This window comes from Microtus oregoni, unplaced genomic scaffold, assembly GCF_018167655.1.
Source record: "Microtus oregoni isolate MIOR12 unplaced genomic scaffold, Mior012 000005F_ref0000423, whole genome shotgun sequence".
Classification (NCBI taxonomy): Eukaryota; Metazoa; Chordata; class Mammalia; order Rodentia; family Cricetidae; genus Microtus; species Microtus oregoni.
The window spans coordinates 41,637,228-41,658,136 of NW_024543064.1; the positions used below are offsets into that span (position 1 = coordinate 41,637,228).

The following is a 20,909-nucleotide window of genomic DNA, read 5'->3' on the forward strand; positions in this document are numbered from 1 at the left end:
AACCCCCCTCCAAAATAAAAAGCAGCCCTTCCTTCCTTCCTTCCTTCCTTCCTTCCTTCCTTTCTTCCTTCCTCCTTACCTCAGCCTACCTGACAATGCCAAAAGCACAGAGGAGGAAAAAGACGTCGATAGGAGGCAGTAGAGAGGACAGAGGGTCCAGAGGGACATCGCAGTATCTCAAGAGCTTGGGCATGTCTCCTCAGGCTCCAAAACCAAACAAACAAACAGCAGCTCTACAGGTCGTCAGTGGACAAGCTCTATGTCACGTCACATGCTTCCTGTGTATTGTTTTGTCTGACTCTCAGGACAATCGATGCGGGAAGATGCCAGTCAGACCACAGATGAAGCAATAGGATTCGGAGGAGCACAGAGCCGTGGCCAAGCTCACACACAGCCACCACACAACAGAGCTGGCCTTCTGCTGGGTCTGCTTGACTCAGGAGCACACGCTTTTCCTGAAAGTATACCTAGACACAGGGACTCAAACAGTTCAAACACTGTGCCCCTTAGCAAAAATCCAGGTGTCTAATTTGACTCCAATCTTAAGCTTCCCACCCATGAAATCTGTTTTGTCCCCTTCATTCTAACCAGCCAGATGTCCAACATCTGTCTAGCCATGGACAGGAAACCAAAAAGGCACCAGCAGGCAGAGCCCCTCCCCCAGCCCTGTACAGAGACATATGGTCACTCATCCCTCTGTGGCCAGACACTGAATCTTAACCACATCACAGAAGCCAGGAAAGCCACACGCTACATACAAGTCCTCGCACCTTTGCCACCTTCCTTCTAGGACGATCTTGATGCTTAGGTCCCAGAGTCAGTTTGAAAAGAGCCACTGCACCTAACAGCTTGAGGATTTTGCAAAGCAAGTGTTGACCATTTGTGTATGATGCATACCCAGAGAGCTGGACGATGGTTTGTCAGGTAAAGATGCTCGTGGGGAAGCCTGCTGGTGTGAGCCTGACCCCCAGAGCCCACGTGATGGAAACAGAGAACTGAATCTAGCTGACCTCTGACCTCCACACATGTACCATGTGCACGTGCCTACACTTGCACATCCACTATGGATAAACGTTTAAAACCACACCAAGAGGGTACAGTGACAACGTACCAAGCAGCCCACAGACAGCAGCACGTGGAGCAACAGGATTGTCACAATGGTGGCCAGGGCGACGCGCCGGTTATCCTCACGAACAGCTGGCCAAAATGTCACTGCCAATACAGATCCCGAGATGCCCAAGGCAATCATGACAAGGACCCAACGGACAGCTCTCTGGGGAATGATCCACAGTACCTGGAAGAGGAGAGAGCATGTGGTTGAGCTGCGGGGTGTCTCTTTCTTCCCAGGACGTACGCTCACAAAGCCGCTGAGCCCATCAGCAGCTGGGCACGCACCGCCATGCATGCTACCAGCACGCAGGGGGGTGGTGCTAACCCAGGGCTCCGGACACAGCCAGAGCCCTTGCCTTCCTGGCACCCATTCATCTTGTTCTTTAAATTCAAAAGGAACCTCCAGGGACAGGGGAGCAGCAGGCTGGAAGTAACAAGGCCCCGTGGGATACTCTGTTGAATTTTTCCACCCGAAACAGCATCTTTCAATCTACTTGGCACGGTACTCACCGCTGTGGGGATATAAATGAAGAGAGAGTAGCCGTACACGCACACGATCTCCAGAAACGAATAGGAGACGATGTTCATCACTTTGCTGTTTCTCCACATGAGAAAGCCCCAGAGAGCCAGAGGCACGAGCCAGGCATAGGCATAGATGATGGTGGCCGCTATGGACACTGCAGATGACAGATGACAGAATACTTCCGTCCCCGAGAAGCCTCAGCAAGCACACTACCTGGCTGCATCACGTGCCTTTGTTCTTTTCTTTCGAGACAGGGTTTCTCTGTATAGTCCTGGCTATCCCAGAACTTACTCTGTAGACCAGGCTGGCCTTGAACCCTGAGATCCGTCTGCCTCTGCACCTCAAGTGCTGGGATTAAAGGCGTGTGCCACCACCACTTGGCTGTGTCACACCCTTTTTCTGCTCTGTGTCTGCTGGACCTGGCACAGCACCTGGCACACAGTAGGTGCTTTAGAAATGTTTTTCGATCTAATGAATCCCTAGCATGTACCTTTGTGGTGGTGACCAGTGTCTCCTGTATGGTTTTATAGATCTTAGTGACTAAAAACTAGTCACTGAAACAACTGAATTATGTAACTGAAATACTTGGGAGAGCCATTCTAAATGTGTCTAAGTACACTGAGCTTTTAGATCAAATAAAATCCAACGATTCCCCTGAAAGAACACATTTTCCTCCCTAGCCAAACAAGAGCTGACACTGATTTCTTTAGCAAGTGTATTAAAATGCCCTGGGTGGAGATTAGCCTGCTCTGCATGCCATCCAGCTTGCAATCGGTCCCTAAATTACAGAGTTCCGGCTCAGGCGGGCCACCACTCTGCTATGTTTCTTCCCGCGTAAATAACTATGCATTGGCAGCTGATGCACCTGTTAGCAGCTCCTGGGGACCGACAATGGACGGTCTCCTGGTCTCCTCTCCTCTCCTGAAGAGCGCCAACTCCCAGGACTGGAGTGACAATCCTAGAGCATGCTAAGCCAAGGCACATGCCCTGCCAACGTGAAAATCAGCAAACAACTCAATTAGCACCTCCTGTAAAAACAGGCCCATGCTAGCAATTTCAGTCAGACTCTGGTGAGAGCATGCCATTGTCCAGAGTCTTTAAGGGCTCTATGGCGTTTTTTTTTTTTTTTAAGTGTATTTATTTATTATGTACACAACATTTTGCCTCTAAATTTGCCTCCAAGCCAGAAGGGGGCATCAGATCTCATTATAAATGATTGTGAGCCACCATGCAGTTGCTGGGAATTGAACTCAGGACCTCTGGAGGAACAGTCATTGCTCTTAACCTCTGAGCCTCTCTCCAGCCCCTCCATGGCAGTTTTTTCTCACGCTGGAATACCCTGATTGAGCCACACACAGTTTTGCTGACAGAATCCCTTTTCTTTGGGTGGGAAAAAGAAGCAGAAGGAAATTCTACCCTGGCTGTAGCTACTGTTTACTAAGCAGTGGTTGGACATCAGACCCTGCACTCAGAGCTTTATGAGAGGCAACACGGTGTCTGAGGCAAAGCAGATTCCAAGTCACGGGTTCTAACCCGAGGCAAAGTAACTCTGGGTGGAGAGTTACCAAACACTCCTGTTCAGTTTCCTGTCTGCAAAATGGGACTAAGATTACCTTATGAGGCCATCAGGAAAATCAAACAAGCCAACAGAGGTGAGAACTATTCTGAGCAGGGACTGACCGACAATACAGATTCAGTTAAGAGTTATGTGGGGGCTGGAGATGGCTCAGCAATTAATAACACTGGCCGCTCTTCCATAGGACCCAGGTGTGATCCCAGCACCCACACGATGGCTCACAACTATTTATAACTCCAATCCCAGGGGATCTGATTCCCTCTTCTGACCTCCTAGGGTAACAGGCAAGCAAGTGGTACACAGACATACATACAGGCAAAACACCTGTTTATATAAATAAATTTTAAAAATAAATAAACGAGGCTGGCCATTGTGCTGAATGCCTTTAATCCCAGCACTCAGGAGGCAGAGGCAGGTGGATCTCTGTGAGTTCAAGACCAGTCATGTGAGTTCCAGGACACTCAGAGCTATACAGAGAGACCCTATCTCAAAAAATCAATCAATCTATCTATCTATCTATCTATCTATCTATCTATCTATCTATCTAAATAAATAAATAAATAAATAAGGTTTTGGGCCAGGCATAGTGTCAGAGCTTGTAAGCCCAGCATTTTGGTGGTAGAGGCAGGAAGATCAAGAGTTCAAGACCACCCTCAGATACACAGTGAACTAGAAGCCAACCTGGGCCGAGTAAAGTCTTGTCTCAAAAGAACAAGGACTGGGAATGAAGCTGAGTGGCAAATACGTCAAGACTCTGGGTTCAATTCCCAACATCACACCACACACAAAGGATTATAATCTAAGTTATTTTTAATGATTTAAGCACATGACTGTAATCCCAACACTTGGAACTAAGGCTAAGGCAACACAATGACAACTTTATGGCCTGAACTATACAGCAAACTACGTTAAAAATCAAAACTACCAGTGCTGGAGAGATGGCTCAGTGGTTAAGTGCACTGGCTGCTCTTCCAGAGGACCTGGGTTCAATTCCCAGCACCCACAAAGCAGCTCACAACTGTCTGTAACTCCAGTTCAAGGGGATCTGAAACCTTCACACCAATGCACATAAAGTTAAATTTTAAAAAAAATTTCAGTGTTTAAAAAACCAGAACTACCCACTTTATGTTATTAGCTAGTGTATAGACATAGTATCTCGTATCATATCTATGTCCTTTTAGGGAAGAAAACAGGACCAGAGATGTCAAGCATTCTGATCAAAGTGACACAATTAATGGTCGGAGCAGAATCTAACCTCAGATATGACTCATACTTTTAAAAGAGTTTTAATTACTATTAATGTATACGTGGTGTTTGTGTGTGTGTGCGCGTCTGTGTGAGGGTGTGTACGTGTGGGGGGGTGTGTCCACCAGACACCTTTTCAGGAGTCAGTTCTTTCCTTCCGCTGTGGTTTCTGGACTCAGGCAAGCGCCTTCCCCAACCGAGCCAACCACAGGCTTACAACACCCACTCTTCACGTGAGCTGGGAGAATGGTCATGGGAAGAGCAAGGATCACCTTCCTGCTCTATCAGCCAGCACTTCCTGTCACCAGGTGCCCAGCTAAAGGGCTAACAACAGTAAGGACCCTTCTGTGTTCCAGCGCCCTCCCCAGGCAGGGAGGCCACTCTTTCTTCTCTGTTGGTAGTTCTACAAGAACCTGCAGGGTGGAGGTTAAACTACTTACAGCAACATAGCCGCTGTCTTGTTCTGCCAACCACTAAGCTACCTGAAGGCAATGCCCCTGCCTCTCAGGGAACACGACCTAACTTTACAGTCAAATGAAGACTTTTCTAGTAACTAGGACTGAATCTATGTCTGATTCTATGCTTACAGGGACAGAAGGGAAGAAAGGGATATAGTAGGTAAAAGGGGAGCCAGGCACTGGTGGCGCACACCTTTAATTCCAGCACTCGGGAGGCAGAGGCAAGTGGATCTCTAGGTTCTAGGCTAGCCTGGTTTAGAGAGGAAATTTCAGGACAGCCAGGGATACACAGAGAAAAACCTGTCTCAAACAAACAAACAAACAAAGCAAAAAGGGAGAAAAAGAAGGATACATGGACTCCGACTCTCTCTCTCTCTCTTTCTCTCTCTCTCTCCCCCCCCCCTCTCTCAATCCCCCCTCTCTTTCTCTCTCTCTCACATACACACACACATACACACAATTTACATAGAATAAAGGGGAGAAAGAGAAGGAAGAACACTTGAATGTGCTCACATTAATAGAAGCCTTTATACATAGACACGCACATAGACATGGCAATAATTATATTTATTTGATTTCTTTCACACACCACTATTCTAACCTACTTACACATCCAAAACTTTCTTCCACTGTGCAGTTCATGTTGTCCTAGAACACACTGTCTGGACTAACCTCAGACTCTTGATCCTCTGGCCTCTTACAGGGGTGAGCAACCACACCTGGCTCAACTCTTTATTCTTACGCCAGCCCTACTATGTGAGTTTTATCATTTCTGTTTGGCCAATGAGGAATCTGAGACTCAGAACACTGCCTCAGAGGCAGAAGTGAGTGAATGGCAGGGCTGGGACCTATGGCCGGTGTTCTGTTGGGCAGCCTGTACTCTTATCCAGGCTGCACACAGTCTCCTAGCAGGGTGTGCATAAGGAAGGACACCCAGGCCTTGATAAAATCTAATAAGGCCAACTTTCCTCACTTTGGGCTGGATGTCACCTGCAAGTCCCTGTAATCTGTTTTCTTTTCACTGCCAAATAGTGGTTGTCATTGCTTTTAATGGACAGGCATCAGTCCAGTGGGCAAACACTGATGGCAAAGCTGAGTACTGAGTTAGGATTCCCTAGATGCCATTAAAGCTGGATGCAATGGTGTGAATCTCTGACCCTAGTACACCTTCAATGAGACGGGAGATGAAGACAGGGGAACCCTGGAACCTGACAGGCCAGCTAGTCTGAAGCATGCAGCAGTCAACATAACACACCTTAAACAAGGTGGTGAGGACCAACACCCAGGATGACCTCTGACCTCGTGTGTAATGTGGCACACATGCTCAAACTCATACATGGGCACGCATTCACATACTATACACATACACACACAAATCAAAAAAAAGGTAGAGAAAGAAGAAGGACATTTTAAAGCAAGAGTGTTGTTTACAAGCCCACGCTGGGGTCTCGTTCTGTGTGACCCTCTCCAAGTCTTGACCACTGCAGACTTGTCAGCAAAACCGCCAACATGACAGGCACCCATTTGGCACAGTTACTGTTTTCCCACGATGCTCGAGATGCCTTATAATTAGGAGCTACAGGCATCTTAGCTAGCTGAGCCTTCAGAACATAAAGAACAATGGCTCTGCTGTTTGTAGCCCCCAGATAATGCAAACGCTGCTGCAGCCAAGCTTCATGCACACTGTGTTAGTCATTTTGTATATTTTTAGAATAAACTCGAGTCACTCACTACTCAGTCTGACAGCTTCCCTAAAAATCATATAGATTTACAACACTGTGAATATAGATGTGCCACTGAATAATATACATTTAGGATGGAAGGGTTATATGCAATAGATTTTTACCATCGTTGGGAGGACTGTGAATTATACAGATGCGATGTGGAGCTGTATTTGAGAGCAGGGATGCGGCACCTAGAGACTGGACGCTGTGCTCAGAGGGTAAAAGCTCACAGAGACAGTCCATACCCTAAATGACTTACACACTATACCTACCTTTCTGGAATTCGGGCACATAATGGTATGTCTTCTCTCCCAGGTGGATTAAGAAGTTGGAAAGGTTTCCACTGATTGCTATGGCAAAGACCAAGGTGGCACATATCCAAAAAGGGCCTGCAGAGAAAGCAACAAGAAGACACAGAGAGAGGAGATGAGGCACTCACAAGTTTGAGGACAACCTGGTCTTCACAGTGAGTTCCAAGTCAAGCAGACAGCCCACAAGATGCTACTGCATACATACAAAAAAAAAAAATAATAATAATACTTCCAAGTTCAAAAGAGAATACAGGGAAAAAAGCAAGAAGCTTTCTTCCCTCTCATTCCAGCCCAGCACTTACATCCCAAGAGCTCCCAGCAGTTCCTAGAGAATCCTGCCAGAAACAGTCAACACTATATATAAGTGGTTTTGTGTATACGCGTGTACATGCATGTGCGTGCATATTCCATACAGACGACATAGTCCATGCACACACATCTGGCTGTGCCCCTTTCCACTTTCACCTCAGAAAAACAGAAACTCCTTTCATCGTGTGCTTGAGTTCTTTATTTGCTCTGTTTGGTTTTGGTTTTTTAACACAGGGTTTCTTTGTGTAGACCAGGCTGCCACCACTGCCCAGCATGCTTGATTTTTTTAACACCATCCTCTTCCCCTTCTACCTAGAAAAAGTATTAAGGGGTCTGGAGAGATGGCATAGCAGTTAAGAGCACTTGTTGCTCTTGCAGAAGACCTGAGTTCAATTCCCAGCCCTCCATAGTAGCTCACAACAATCTATAACTCAAGTTCTGGGGGATTCAACACCCTTCTCTGACTTCTGCAGGTACCCGGTATGTCTGTGGTACACACACATGTGGAAAGGCAAAATACTCATACATATAAGAAAATAAAACAAATACATCTTATTTTTTTTAAAAAAAAAATTGGACAGTGATGGTGCACACCTTTAATCACAGCACTCAGGAGGCAGAGGCAGGCAGATCTCTGTGAGTTCAAGGCCAGCCTGGTCTACAGAGGGGATTCCAGGACAGTCAGGGCTATACAGAGAAGCCCTTCTGTCAGACGAGACTGACAATCTGTGTGGGGCTCCCCAGCACCCATGTGAAAACCACACACAACACCATGTGCTGCAGCCCCAGATTCTGGTGGGAGAAGGGGCAGGAAACAGAAACAGGGCGATCTCTGAGGCTCCCTGAACAGGCAGACTAGCCAAAGAGATGAGCTTCAGATTCAGTGAGAAACCTGCCTCAAAAAACGAAGGTAGAGAGTATTCCAGAAAAAACAGCCAGTGTCACCTCAGATTTCCACACAAACACATATGTATGCACATGTGCACATGCCTGCATGTATGCACACACAACACACATATATATCACACACACAACACCATACACATACAAAAAGTAATTTACTATGTAGAAAAAAATGACAGTTTTTAAATTGAGAGATTTAAATTTTTCATTTTCACTAATATTTGGCAGTATCTTCAGAGCTAATTTCAGACACCTTGAAATATCATAAAGTTAATACAATTACTGCATTTGGGGAGAATAACAGCTGGATGAGGGCTTTTCAAAGGCAAGTATTCGACTCCTGAAGGTGGGAAAGAAAGGGAACCTGGGTAATCAGTGACCCCAAGGAGCCACCAACACCCAATTTCTGCAAGTCACTTGCTTCCTCTCGAAGAGTGCTGGTGCTGTGCCAGGGTCCAGGCAAATCTCACAGCATTATTTTTAACTTCCTACACCACAAGAGACACAAAAATCAAAGCAAAATCTACAAAATCTTCACTACCAAAAAGCTTAGCAAGGGCTGGAGAGATGGCTCAGTGGTTAAGAGCATTGGCTGCGCTTCCAGAGGCCCCGGGTTTGATACCCAGCACTCACAAGTGTCTGTAATTTTGGTTCCAGGGGATGTGATGTGTATTATATGATTAATTTTATATTGTGAAATATTTGTAACAGAGAAAAGAGCAAAGAATAATAAAACAAACAGGTGTACATATACTGCTTTAAAAGTGTCTTTTTAATAGGGCTGGGGAGATGGCTCAGTAACATATCTGATATGAAAGTGTAAGGGTCCGAATTTCATTTCCTACCCTCATGTGAAAGGCCACACACAACCATGTACACTTGTAATCCCACTGCTGGGAAGATGGGGCAGGAGGGTGACTGGGATTGTGATCAGCCAGTGCTAGGGAGACAGAGGTAGGAGGGGGACTGGGATTATGACTAGCCTGTGTAGCGAGATATCTGACCTACACTGTGTAAAGATATGTTACTCAATTGGTTTAATAAGAAGCTGAACAGCCAATAGCTAGAAAGGATACCCAGGCACAGAGGATGCTGGGAAAAAGAAGGACAGAGATACCACGAGACACAGAGCGGGCAGTATGGGCACTACGTAGATGAGGTAATAAAGCCACATGGCAGCACATGGATTGATAGAAACAGGTTAATTTAAGTTATAAGAGCTAATTAGAAACAAGTCTTAAGCTAATGACTAAGTTTCCATAATTAATAAAAAATCTCCATGTAGTTTTTTGGGAGCTGGCAGGTGGGACAGAGAAACACTAGCTACAAGCTGGTGCTTGGGGGACGGGAGCAGGAGGGGTACCGGGATTGTGACTAGCCAGTGCTGGGGAGATGGGGGTAGAAGGGGTACCAGGACAGTGACCAGCCAGTGCTGGGGAGACAGGGGCAGGAGGGGTACTGGGACTGCGACCAGCCAGTGCTGGGGAGATGGGGGCAGGAGGGGTACCTCAAATAATTAAGGGAAGAGAAATTGAGGAAGACACCCAATGCTGACCTCTGGTCTCACATATGGTGCTCACAGGAGCGTGTACAATCAACTGTTAGTGATATCAACAACAGCATTCCCACCCTTCATCAGCTTCTTCATTTGTCATTATTCTCAGATCTATCCGTGCTGATGCTTACAGATCTCACTCTAAGACTACAGAGGTCCTGCTTGCCTCAAAGAAAAGAGTGAAAAGCAACAGAGAAAGATTCCCAATGTCAACTGAGTCTTCACACACATCCAGAGTGGCCCACGTGAGGACACGCACGAGGGCAAAGGACAACGTTTGTGAGTTGGTTCCTTCCTTCCACCACTGGGTTTTCAATATCAAAATAAGGACACCAGCTTTGCACAGCAAGCACTTTTACCCATGAGCCATCTTGCCAGCCTGGTTTGGATTTACTCACTTAGGAAACACACCTCTGGGCAGCTGTTGAGGACATTTCCAGAAAACATTAACTGCAGGAGAAGAGCTGCCCTCAGAACGGGCAGCCCAGCATAGGAGTCCAAGGAAAGAACAGCGCTGCCTTCTTGCCTCATCTCCCCTCAAAGACAAAAGGCCATGGTGTGCAGTCCTTTCCTCAGGAGCCCTGGGTGAGCCTCTGTGTTTTCCTCAGAAGCAAAGCAGTCAGGGGTTACACCCATTCCTTAGCCCATCCCTGCTTTAGACTCAATGGAGAGCCACTGTCACGCCCCTCACCTCCCCCCCTACACACACACCCTGGTAGCTGAGAAGGAACTCAGTACATGAGTAACAAAGCCGGACCTGGACTGGTTACTTTTCTACTGTTGTGCTAAAACACCATGACCAAGGCAACTCACAGAAGACTCAAGCAGGCTTATGGTCCATCGCCATCACAGCGGTGAAGTGTGGCAGCAGGCAAGCCGAACAGCTGTGAGCTCGCAGGCTGAACCACAAGCAGTAAACAGAAAGAGCGAACTGGAGATGGCACATGGCTTTTGAAATCATAAGGCCTGCCTGAGTGACATACTTCCTCCAGCAAGGCCACGCCTCCTAATCCCACCCAAACAGTGCCACAAACTGGGGACCAAATATCCAAATGCCTGAGACCACAAAAACCTACTGCACACTCACCCCACCCCACCAAACCCTCCATGGAGGAGAATCAACAGAACTCGGAAAGGCCCACCTGCCTCAAGCCTACACCAACGTCACCTGAAGACATAAAGAACGATTAATGCAGCTGCAGCACTCACAAAAGATGAAATTCTTCTCCCCCAAAACTCTCTGCAAACATTGTTACTAAACCTCACAAAGTCAATAAGACATTGTACACTCCACTAGCAGTGCAATTCTCTAACCTTCCAGGCAACCCCCACGTTTACTGGAACTTAGCAGGATGCGGGAGGGAAGCAAGGGCATAGTACATACCGTAGAGATCTGGGTTGCTGCGGACATACAGCCTCACAAAGTTCTTCCCAGGAACCGGCAGCAGAGACCCTTTTATTCTGTCAAAGACCTGCAAGGTAACACAGCAGTAATTCTGCTGAAGGTTCATTTTCCTTAGGATTTAATCTATGCAACTGAGCAACTAAGCTCATCATTTCAGCTTTTCTCACAGCGTTTTTATGTGCAGGGAGCCTTTGTGTTTAGAAAGGCCACTTCCAGTACAGCGGCTCTCACATGATGGCTGCTCTATCTCAGAATGGAAAATAAAGAGTGAAGCCAGTTCACGAACCTGGTAGGTGTCCACATCAAAGAATGTCTGATAGTATTCAAATGTCCAGAAGGGAGAGCTTTTCTTCTGGCCAGCAAGCAACTGTCAGAGGGGAAGGGAAACATGGTTAACTCCAAGTAGACTTCCCAATTTATTTTTCTTTTAATTATTTACACATATATTTATATATATTTGTATTTCATATATATGCATATATTTTATACATTGTTTGCATATATGTCTGCACATCAAAAGAGGGCATTGGATCCCATGTGCCTTAGGGTTTCTATTGCTGTGAAGAGACACCATAACCATGGCAACTCTTTTTTTAAAAAAAAAAAAGATTTATTTATTTAATATGTATACAGTATTCTGCCTGCATGTATGCTTGCAGGCCAGAAGAGGGCACCTGATTTCATTACAGACAGTTATGTGGTTGCTGAGGATTGAACTCAGGACCTCTGGAAGAGCAGTGCTCTTAACCACTGAGCTATCTCTCCAGCCCCCACGGCAACCCTTATAAAGGAAAGCATTTTAATTGGAATGGCTTACAGTTTCAAAGATTTAGTTCATTATCATCATGGCAGGACACGGTAGTGCACAGACAGATATGGTGCTGGAGAAGAAGCTAAGAGCTCTGTCTGCATCCTGAGCTGCAGGCAACAGGAAGTAAACTGTCTCCCTGGGTGTGGCTTGAGTATATGAGACCCCAAAGCCCGTCCCCACAGTGACACATTTCCTCCAAGGCCACACTTTCTAACAGTGCCATTCTTTGTCGGCATGCTCTTAATTAAATAAATACTGTCTTCCTCAAGCAGAGGTAATTATTCCTGCCCAAACACTTGACACTCCAGGAAGAAAGAGGCATTCTGATAATTGAAAGAATTGGACATTAGTCACCTAGGAAGTCTTTCTGTAAATGAGAACAAAGGGTAACGGTTATTCTCTTTCCTTTTGGCTTCAGTTTCTTCTTTTTGTTTTTTTTTTTTAAGACAGAGTCTTGCTATGTAGCCCAGGCTGGCCTTAGATTTAGATTCTCCTGCCTATACCTCCCTAATGGCTAGGAGCGCTGGGGTTGCAATATGCCCATCATACCCATCCATGAAATTATTAATTACTTATGTCATTTAATATTTTATAATTTGATAAAAAAAAAGTAACCTCTTAATAAATTATGTGGCCAGGAATGGTGGTATGTGCCTGTAATTCTGAAACAAAGAAGACAGAGGCAGGAGGATGAGAAGTTTGAGGCCAGCTTCAGTACACAATGGGTTCAAAAGCAGCATGAGTTACAAGAGACACTGTCTCAAAACAAAAGTTTTTTATATTTATTCATTTCTTTTGTGCAGGAAGGGTGCATGGAGGTCAGAGGACAACTTTGTGGAGTTGCTTCTCTCCTTTCTTTCCACCTTTGCATGGGTTAGAGATCACACTCAGGCTACCTGGTTTGTGCAGGAGGCACCTGACCCATAGAGCCATCCTGGCAGTCCTAGAGCAAAAAAAAAAAAAAGGATTTTAAAAAAACAATGAGGCAGGTGCATCTGTCACAAAAAAAAAACCAAAATAATAATAATAGTAATAATAATAATGAAAGCCTAATTAATTAAAAGGTGACAATGTGAACACCTTAAGTTTCCTCTCAGAGGCCTGAATTATCTGTACTATGGCTCCACTTCTGACCCAGCTCTGTGTTACGATGGCCCCAAAGTGAAAAAAATTAAGCCAAATTAAAATTCTGTCCAGCAGGGTACAGAGACACATGCCTATACTACCATCACTCTGGAGGACTGCCGCAAATTCAGAGCTAACCTGGTCTGCACAATGAGTTCCAAACTAATCAGGGCCACATAGCAAGGCCCTGTCTCAAAAAACCAAACCAAACCAATTCTATCCAATACATCCTTTTTTTAAAATATTTATTTATTATGTATACAATATTCTGTCTGTGTATCTGCCTGCAAGCCAGAAGAGGGCATCAGATCTCATTTCAGATGGTTGTGAGCCACTATGTGGTTGCTGGGAATTGAACTCAGGACCTTTGGAAGAGCAGGCAATGCTCTTAACCTCTGAGCCATCTCTCCAGCCCCTTTCCAATACATCCTTGCACCAAAAACTTTACAGGCTTAAAGGAAGCAGCTATCTAGTTTCTTTTTATAGCTCAAGGTGTCCCCTGTGCCCATAAAAACTACAAAATATAAAACTAGAGCCCACTACTCCCCTTCAAGACTGGAGGCACTGACCCCAGTGCTCCACAACCAAAGCTTGGAAGCACTGCTAAGAAAGACAGAAGGATTTTTTTTTTTTTTTTGAAAAGTCAATGTTCAGTGCTTGGCCCCTACAGTCAGACAACACCCAGAGGATGTGGGGCTCCCTCTAAAGGGGTCTGCAGCCCCAGAAAGTCACCAGTCCTCTTGGTCAGCAGCTGTCTGAGGTTGGTCTCTAACCAGGAGCCATTCTGCAAAGAGGAGGGTCATTGAAAAGGGAATACCCCCATGCTTCCAAGGAACGACATGGCCATGAGACTCTGGTATGTCCCAGCAGAAGAGCCAACACACAACAAAGGTTAACAGAGCCAACGGGCTTCTCACAGGCTCTAAACAGCCCTAAGGGACCTCAACTAACCTTAACATTAGAGGAAAAAGGATATTTTGGGCCACCTTCTCAGGCTTAAACACAGGAAAGCACAGTAGAAGATGGAAAACGTAATAAGATTTTAAATCAGTTAGAAGAAAAAGCAAATCTAATAGAGACTGATCGCTGGCCACAGTGGCCCACACTTAATTCCAGCATTCAGGAGGCAGAGGTAGGTGGACCTCCGAGTTCCAGGCCAGCCAGAACTACATAGACCCTGTCTCAAAAAAGGAAAATAAAATGAAATAAGACAAAATGGGAGAATTATGTCAGCTGTTTATTTTAGGATCTGCTCAAAAAGAACACCAGTGTCCAGTGTTGAGTGAGAAAAGTTGATGGATTCCAACAATCTCTAGTCACTTCCTTGTAACTTTACCTACAGCCATGAAAAGCTTGGATCCAATTCTACTGGTTCTTCTACAAATGGACTTCGAGTTCTTCTTACCAAGTTACCACTGTGGTTTTGTTTTGTTTTGGTTGTTGTTTTTTTTTTTAAGACAGAGTTTCCCTGGGTAACAACTCTGGCTGTTCTGGAACTCGCTTTGAGGACTAGGCTGGCCTCAAACTCACAAAGATCCGCCTATCTCTGCCTCCTGAGTGCTGGGATTAAGGGCATGTACCACCATGCCCAGTTGCAATTATGTTATTTTGATAAATATTTTTTCAGCTGTATAAGCTAACTTTCTGTTGTCTCCTTTGAATGCCTATATTTGAACTATCTGGAATTAGTAACTACAAAGGTCTTTAGGTCTACAGAGGGTCCTGATGTCAGGGCTTGGGTCCATAATAGAAGCTATTCCTTCATGCTGTGCTCTTTGATGGTTGATGGTCATAGGTCACACAAAAGCATAAATATCTTCATTTAGCCTTCTGCCCAGCTGAATTCTTTTCTGTGCTCTACCCTAGGGCTAAATATTTGGTTCTTTTTTTTAACATTTTAGATTTTTTAAAAAATTTTATTCTTGTTTATGAATATCTGTGTGTTTACCACATTCACGCAGGTACTCACAAACACCAGGAGAAGGTGTTGGATCTCCCAGAGTTGCAGGTATAGGTAGATTGGGGTCCCCTAATAGGGGTGCTGGGAATCAAATGCTAGTCCTTTAGCAGAGCAGCAAGTGCTCTGAGCCACCTCTCTCTAGAGTACTCGGTTCTCTTTAGGATGATGTCACATACCCAAAGGCCACTTGGTTGAAAACTGTCCTGTTCTTCCAACTTGGTTCCTACTCCCTGAGGCTGGCCCTCGCATGGCTATGATTTTGTTAGTAACCCATCTTCTGTCCTGGCCTCTGTAAACATTCTGGAAACCTCTAAGAAGAGCGTGAGGGCCGGGAGATGGTGGCGCACGCCTTTAATCCCAGCACTCGGGAGGCAGAGGCAGGCGGATCTCTGTGAGTTCGAGACCAGCCTGGTCTACAGAGCTAGTTCCAGGACAGGCTCCAAAGCCACAGAGAAACCCTGTCTCAAAAAAAAAAAAAAAGAAGAAGAAGAGCGTGAGGCAGGGAACTGCAAGCAGGCAAATAAAAACAAGAACAGGAAGCTGTGGGCAAACTGGTTCAGACCAGTGACCACACCTGTGCCACTCATTCTGACCAAGGACAGGACTGTCCCTAGACTTTCCTAGTTTTGTCTTTGAGATAGTCTCATTCTGTAGCCCTCACTAAGCTGGCCTTGAACTCTCAATCCTCCTGCCTCATCCTCTAGAGCACCTTGATTTAAGGTACACACAACCATGCAGGCTTCCCCGAGCTTCATTACACGGCTGAAGTAAAACAGCAGCATTTTAATAGCCCCGTCAGCAGGAGCTATAACGCACACACAATCATGTGTTGAGCCACAAGCACGGCTGCATATCTACACGGAGTTTCTGTCCTTTCTCAGAGAACACTCGACAGTTAAAATCTTCCCTCCAAATGAGATGTAAGCCCTTGCTCCTGGCCACTCTCCCAGTGGGGCAGCCCGCGGCTCACTTCTCCAACTCCAGTTCTCCGCAGTCTCCTGGATGTCTTTCCATTGACGGACTCACATTCCCATCACTGCAGGGCTAGGCAGTGTCTGGTGTCCATCCTACTTGTGACAAAGGACCCACGAGGCTGGTAGGGGTCCCCAAGAGCTGCACGGTGAAGCCAACGCTACATACTGAGCAAGTGTCCCTCTCAAGAGTTGTGGGCATAATTCAACATGTAGAATACTGAAGAACTACTATTCCCCTCACACACTCCAACTGTGCCCGTGGTCACAAAGACCCACTCGACGTAAACACCAGAGAGACATGGACCGAGGCCTCCATGTCTCTCTGCAGCCTTTGTTCTCTCCTTCACCTACACCACTTCACAAGTCCTGCCGAGTCCACTCCCACTGCTGCTGGTCAAGACCATTTTGCTTGGTTCCATCAAGTCTTCTGCACTCTAGTCTGTCTCCCTCCAACGTCTATTTAAGGCCACCAATTCTAAATTATCTTCAAACTCATCTAGATAGATGGTTTGGATCGTCCACTGGCTCCTGATGACTTTCAGAATGTATGAGAACAAACTAGGTCCTGGCCTGTCTGCAGCTTCACCTCCAGCCTTTGTGACCCTTCGCTCCAACACAGAAGACGAGGCTGTTCCAGCCCTCACCATGCTCTTTCACACCTCTGTGTCTTACTAAGACCGTTCCCTTTGCATCCATCCCCCTTGCCATCTTTCCTCTTCCAGTAGGTTTAGCCAGGTGCCTCTGACCCCAGAATGCCTTCCTTAACCTCCCCTCTGGCTCCCCTGACCCACACCCCATACACAAGTGCTTCCCACAGGTGATGGCCTGTTTACCTGTCTGTTTCCCCCACAAAGTGATGTCACGGGTCACACACCTTTGGGTCACCACTGCCTGGCACTGTACCAGGCACACAAAAAAGTAACGAGTGAACGCATGGACGCTAAGCTCTGAGAAAGGTAAAAGGAACAAAACTGAATGGTAAGTTCAAACCTCAGTCTCGTGGGAGTCGTTTCCCAGCAGCTCATCGTCCTCTTCCCTTCCGGAGCCTCCTCGGGGTCTGGGGTGGGGTCTGGAAGTCTCATCGGGGTCCTCGATGTTTATTGTGGTAGCATCTGGATTTGCTGCTAGCAAAGTGGCTCCATCGCCAAATTCTGAAACCAAGCAAAGCACAGGGGCCTGGAGACCGTTTCATACTCACAGCCCTGGTGCTGGGGGTGAAGCTCAGGGTAGAACGCACGTCCAGCGTGCCTAGGGACCCGGCTTCCGGCCCTCATGCTTCTTTATCATCTCTGTTCTGCTACGGACCTTCTCTATGACAAGCAGAAGAGGCTTTGAAAACAAGCTCAGCACTAGGGAGGCTGAAGCTGGAGGGTTTCATTCGAGATCCACCTGAGCACACAACATGGTGAAGAAGGGGAATGGGGAGCATTATCTAAAGTCTTTAGTAGGGTACCGGATCCATCTGAACATCTCTGATTCAAGTAAGTCCTATATAATCACCATAGAAACCATGAGGACCAACAACAAAGCGGAAATAATAGAATAGAAATCACTCAGCTTATAGCTGGGTACGGGTGCACACCTTTATCCCAGTACTTGGCGGGGGGAGGGGAGGGCAGAGGCAGGCAGATCTCTGTGAGTTCAAGGCCAGCCTGAGCTACACAGTGAGTTCCTGCCATGATGACCCACAGACTCTCTGGAGTGTAAGCTGTGCATTCCTGCCACAATAACCCACAGACTCTCTGGAGTGTGAGCTGTATATTCCTGCCACAATAACCCACAGACTCTCTGGAGTGTGAGTTGTGTATTCCTGCCACAATAACCCACAGACGCTCCTCTGAGCTAGGTACTTTCGTCAACCTCAGCCCCTTAAGCAAGGCTGGGATGGTGAGACTTCTGACAGTCATGTTTTCTTGTCTGCCTCTACATTCTGACCTATCAGAAGTTCCTTTGCTTCCATCTTTTCCTAGTACAGTGACTTCTGGAAGGCTCCTGAACTCCACCCTGTCATCTCAGAAAAGCCTTCCATGGCCTGCCTGGTCTACAAGAACTAGTTCCAGAACAGGATCCAAAGCTAAAGAGAAATCATGTCTCGAAAAAAAAAAAAAAAAAAAGAACAGCCTTCCATGCTATCCTCAGTACCACACGCTCTTTCCTGAAGCCAGAGTCCTTAATATCCATTTTTATAGCTTCATCTTCAGCATCACTGGCCTCCTCTCAAGTCACCTCAGGCTAACAACCTCCACTGCCCAGTCTATGAGCTGGAACACAGGCCAACTTTTAGCCCTTTAAAGAGAGAAAAAAAACTTAAACAACCTTCCTCCATCCCCAGAGGCTTTGCAAACACCATTCACAACACCTGCACTTCCTCGCACAGTACTTCTAGGAAGCATGGCCAACAAAGGGCTCTTCAGTGAAGCGAGAGCTGAAGAAAGCGAGGAGGAGCAGAGTGAACTCTCTGGAAGATGACTTCCAACAGAAAACAGCACAACGGCCCTTAGCTGGGACTCTATGAGGTCACAAGCTCAGTGTGGCAAGGGAAGAGAGGAGAAGAACATGGGCTAAGAAAGGATAATGAAAAGATCAGAGGCAGTGAGTGGAGGCTGGTTTTCCAAGCTTCCGCTTCCGGTGAAATGGGAAGCAAGGAGCCCGAGAAGGCAGGGCTGTAATTTAGGCACACAATGACAAAGACGACCATGTACCTTGAACCTGATGGGATGAAGAGGGGGCGAGAAACAGCCGGAACAGCCGGACACTTGATTTACTTTTATTTATGTTTGTGTGTGTGTTTGGGTGAGTGTATGCCACCTGTGTGTGAGTGTCTCTGGAGGACAAAACGGGGCATCAGATCCCCCGGAATTGGATTTACAGGCAGTTGAGAGCCACTTGATGTGGATGAGTGCTGGGAACCCAACTCAGGTCCTCTGAAAGAGCAGCAAGTGCTCTTACGGGTGTCAAATACAAGGTAGAGAATTACGGTTGTGACAGTGTTTGCCAAACATCAAATCTTCCTCAGACAGTGGAGAGTCTGTGATGTCACCCTGCCTGGGTTTAAGTCCTGACTCCTGGGCGGAGAATTGGATTTTTCTTTGCCTGTTTCCTTACTAAAAACCCAAGAAGAGTGATGACTTTATAAACTCGAAATAAGAAGGATTACATAAGTTGTCACTCATAAAGTATTTGCAACAGCGTCCGTACAGCAAGTGCTTAGAAAACACAAGGCAACTGCTATGCCCAAGTCATGATGCCTGCTGCCAATCAGAAGAATTCTGTGAGGAAAATGAACAGCTGGGACGGTCAAACTAGAAAAACCTGGGTGTGGCCAACAGCTTCTTACCACTATGTTTGAAATAAAATCCTTTAATGTATGTGTCAATAATAAAACCCACTGCCGTGGCTGCGGAAGCCATGACCGCAGGACAAAGGTGGGCACCCACTGCCATACCTTCAAACTGTAAGTCATCTGCGGCTGCCATTCAGCCAGAGGCTCTTTCCCACGGATGAGGAAGAGAATTTCCAGGGGTCTAAAACAAAGAAATACATAAGCTTAGGAAAACAGAACAATCTACAGTAAGAAATCACAGTAAAAGGAACTTCTACAGCCAGCTGCAGCGGCTGGCACAAACCCCAGCACTCGGAGACAGAGGCAGCCTGCTCTACACAGTGAGTGCCTGACTTAAAAATTAAAACTGTATGCACACTTCGTGTGGTGATGGGAATCAGTTCTCTCCTTCCGCCATGTGAGTCTCCGAATAGGACTCTGACTGTGCTTGGGGACAATCTCCCCTGCCACAAATGCCTTCCCTTGCCTATTTTCAGGGGGTTCTGGGAGTTTATTTAAGGACTATGTCTAAATATCAGATATTATTGAAGCTGTTATAAAGGAACTGAAGGCTAGAGTTGTAGCTCATTTGAAAGAGAGCTTGCCTAGCATGCTGGAAGTCCTGGGTTCAATACCCAGGACCTGCAAAATCTCGTGTATGCCTGTAATCCCAGCACCTAGCGGGTGGAGGAAAGTGAATCAGGAAGTTTAAGGTTAACTAAGCTACTTGGTGAGGCCTGTAAGGGTTACAAGAGGCCCCATATCAACCAAAAACAGACTGGCTGCAAGGGTCACTCACTGGGTAAATGTTTAGGGACCAGGTGAAGCCTGGGGATGGAAGCAAGTGGAAGGGGAACTAGGATTTGGAAGTAGTGATGGGGAAGGCACTCCAAGGCAGCCAGTTTTAGATGCTGGGGTCAGACAGACCTGGGTTTGAGTCCCGATTCTGTTGCTTCTCTGCTGTGTGTGCGCTCCTCGAGGCCTCAGCTTCCTCATCTGTAAAATGGGTTCATGATGGTGTCTAGACCATGCAGTAAGATAGTGAGTGTAAGGTATAGTGCCTATAGGGTGCTTAGCATAGAGCCGGGCAATTTGTAGGCTTGAGTGCTGGCTGGCGACCCTGAAGCCAGGGACCCAGGGGATGTACAGGCCGGCTTGGGGAGAGGGTTGCTGAGCAGTAAGTGGCCCGGGCAGGCAGGAGGTTTCCCCAACTGGCCCAGAAGCCCCGACGGCCTCACCTCGCAGGGAGAGGGTCCAGTTGTCCAGGGAATGTTGGGGCCTGGGATGCTCAGCACTAAGGGCCTTCCAGCCTGTTCCCGGAAGCCGGAGATCCGGGGGAGGGAAGGGGTTTTCTCCGCCTCCTCCGGGCAGAGCACCGCCCCCTCTCTTAAAGCCAGCGCAGCCCTGGGAGACTTCCGAGCTGCAAAGCTCTACCAGCCGGCCCCGCCCATCTGAAGGACTTAAAGAGACAGACACAAGTAGGGGAAATCTCAGGAGTTCGGGAGTGTTTTACTCACTATTTATACCTTATAGAGCAATGAAAAATAATCGAGAAAAGAAAAAAAATAGATCACTAATTCCAGTTTTCTCTGGAAAAT

At 46.6% G+C, this 20,909-nt stretch overlaps 1 protein-coding gene across 3 annotated transcripts in view; it reads right to left on the bottom strand.

Annotated features, from left to right (window-relative positions):
* Positions 1 to 20,687, bottom strand: part of Yipf1 (Yip1 domain family member 1) — a 30,960-nt gene extending 10,273 nt beyond the window's left edge. The window contains exons 1-9 of one of the 3 annotated variants that reach the window (XM_041652186.1): positions 20,550 to 20,637; positions 20,239 to 20,307; positions 19,435 to 19,513; positions 16,980 to 17,140; positions 11,406 to 11,486; positions 11,099 to 11,186; positions 6,909 to 7,025; positions 1,621 to 1,787; positions 1,112 to 1,294 (exon numbers count right to left, since the gene is read on the bottom strand). In XM_041652186.1, the coding sequence (XP_041508120.1) occupies positions 1,112 to 1,294; positions 1,621 to 1,787; positions 6,909 to 7,025; positions 11,099 to 11,186; positions 11,406 to 11,486; positions 16,980 to 17,140; positions 19,435 to 19,465 (828 nt within the window). In that variant the 5' untranslated portion in view covers positions 19,466 to 19,513; positions 20,239 to 20,307; positions 20,550 to 20,637. The other 2 variants (XM_041652184.1, XM_041652185.1) reach the window with 2 other exon arrangements.
* Positions 20,688 to 20,909: the final 222 nt, after the last annotated feature.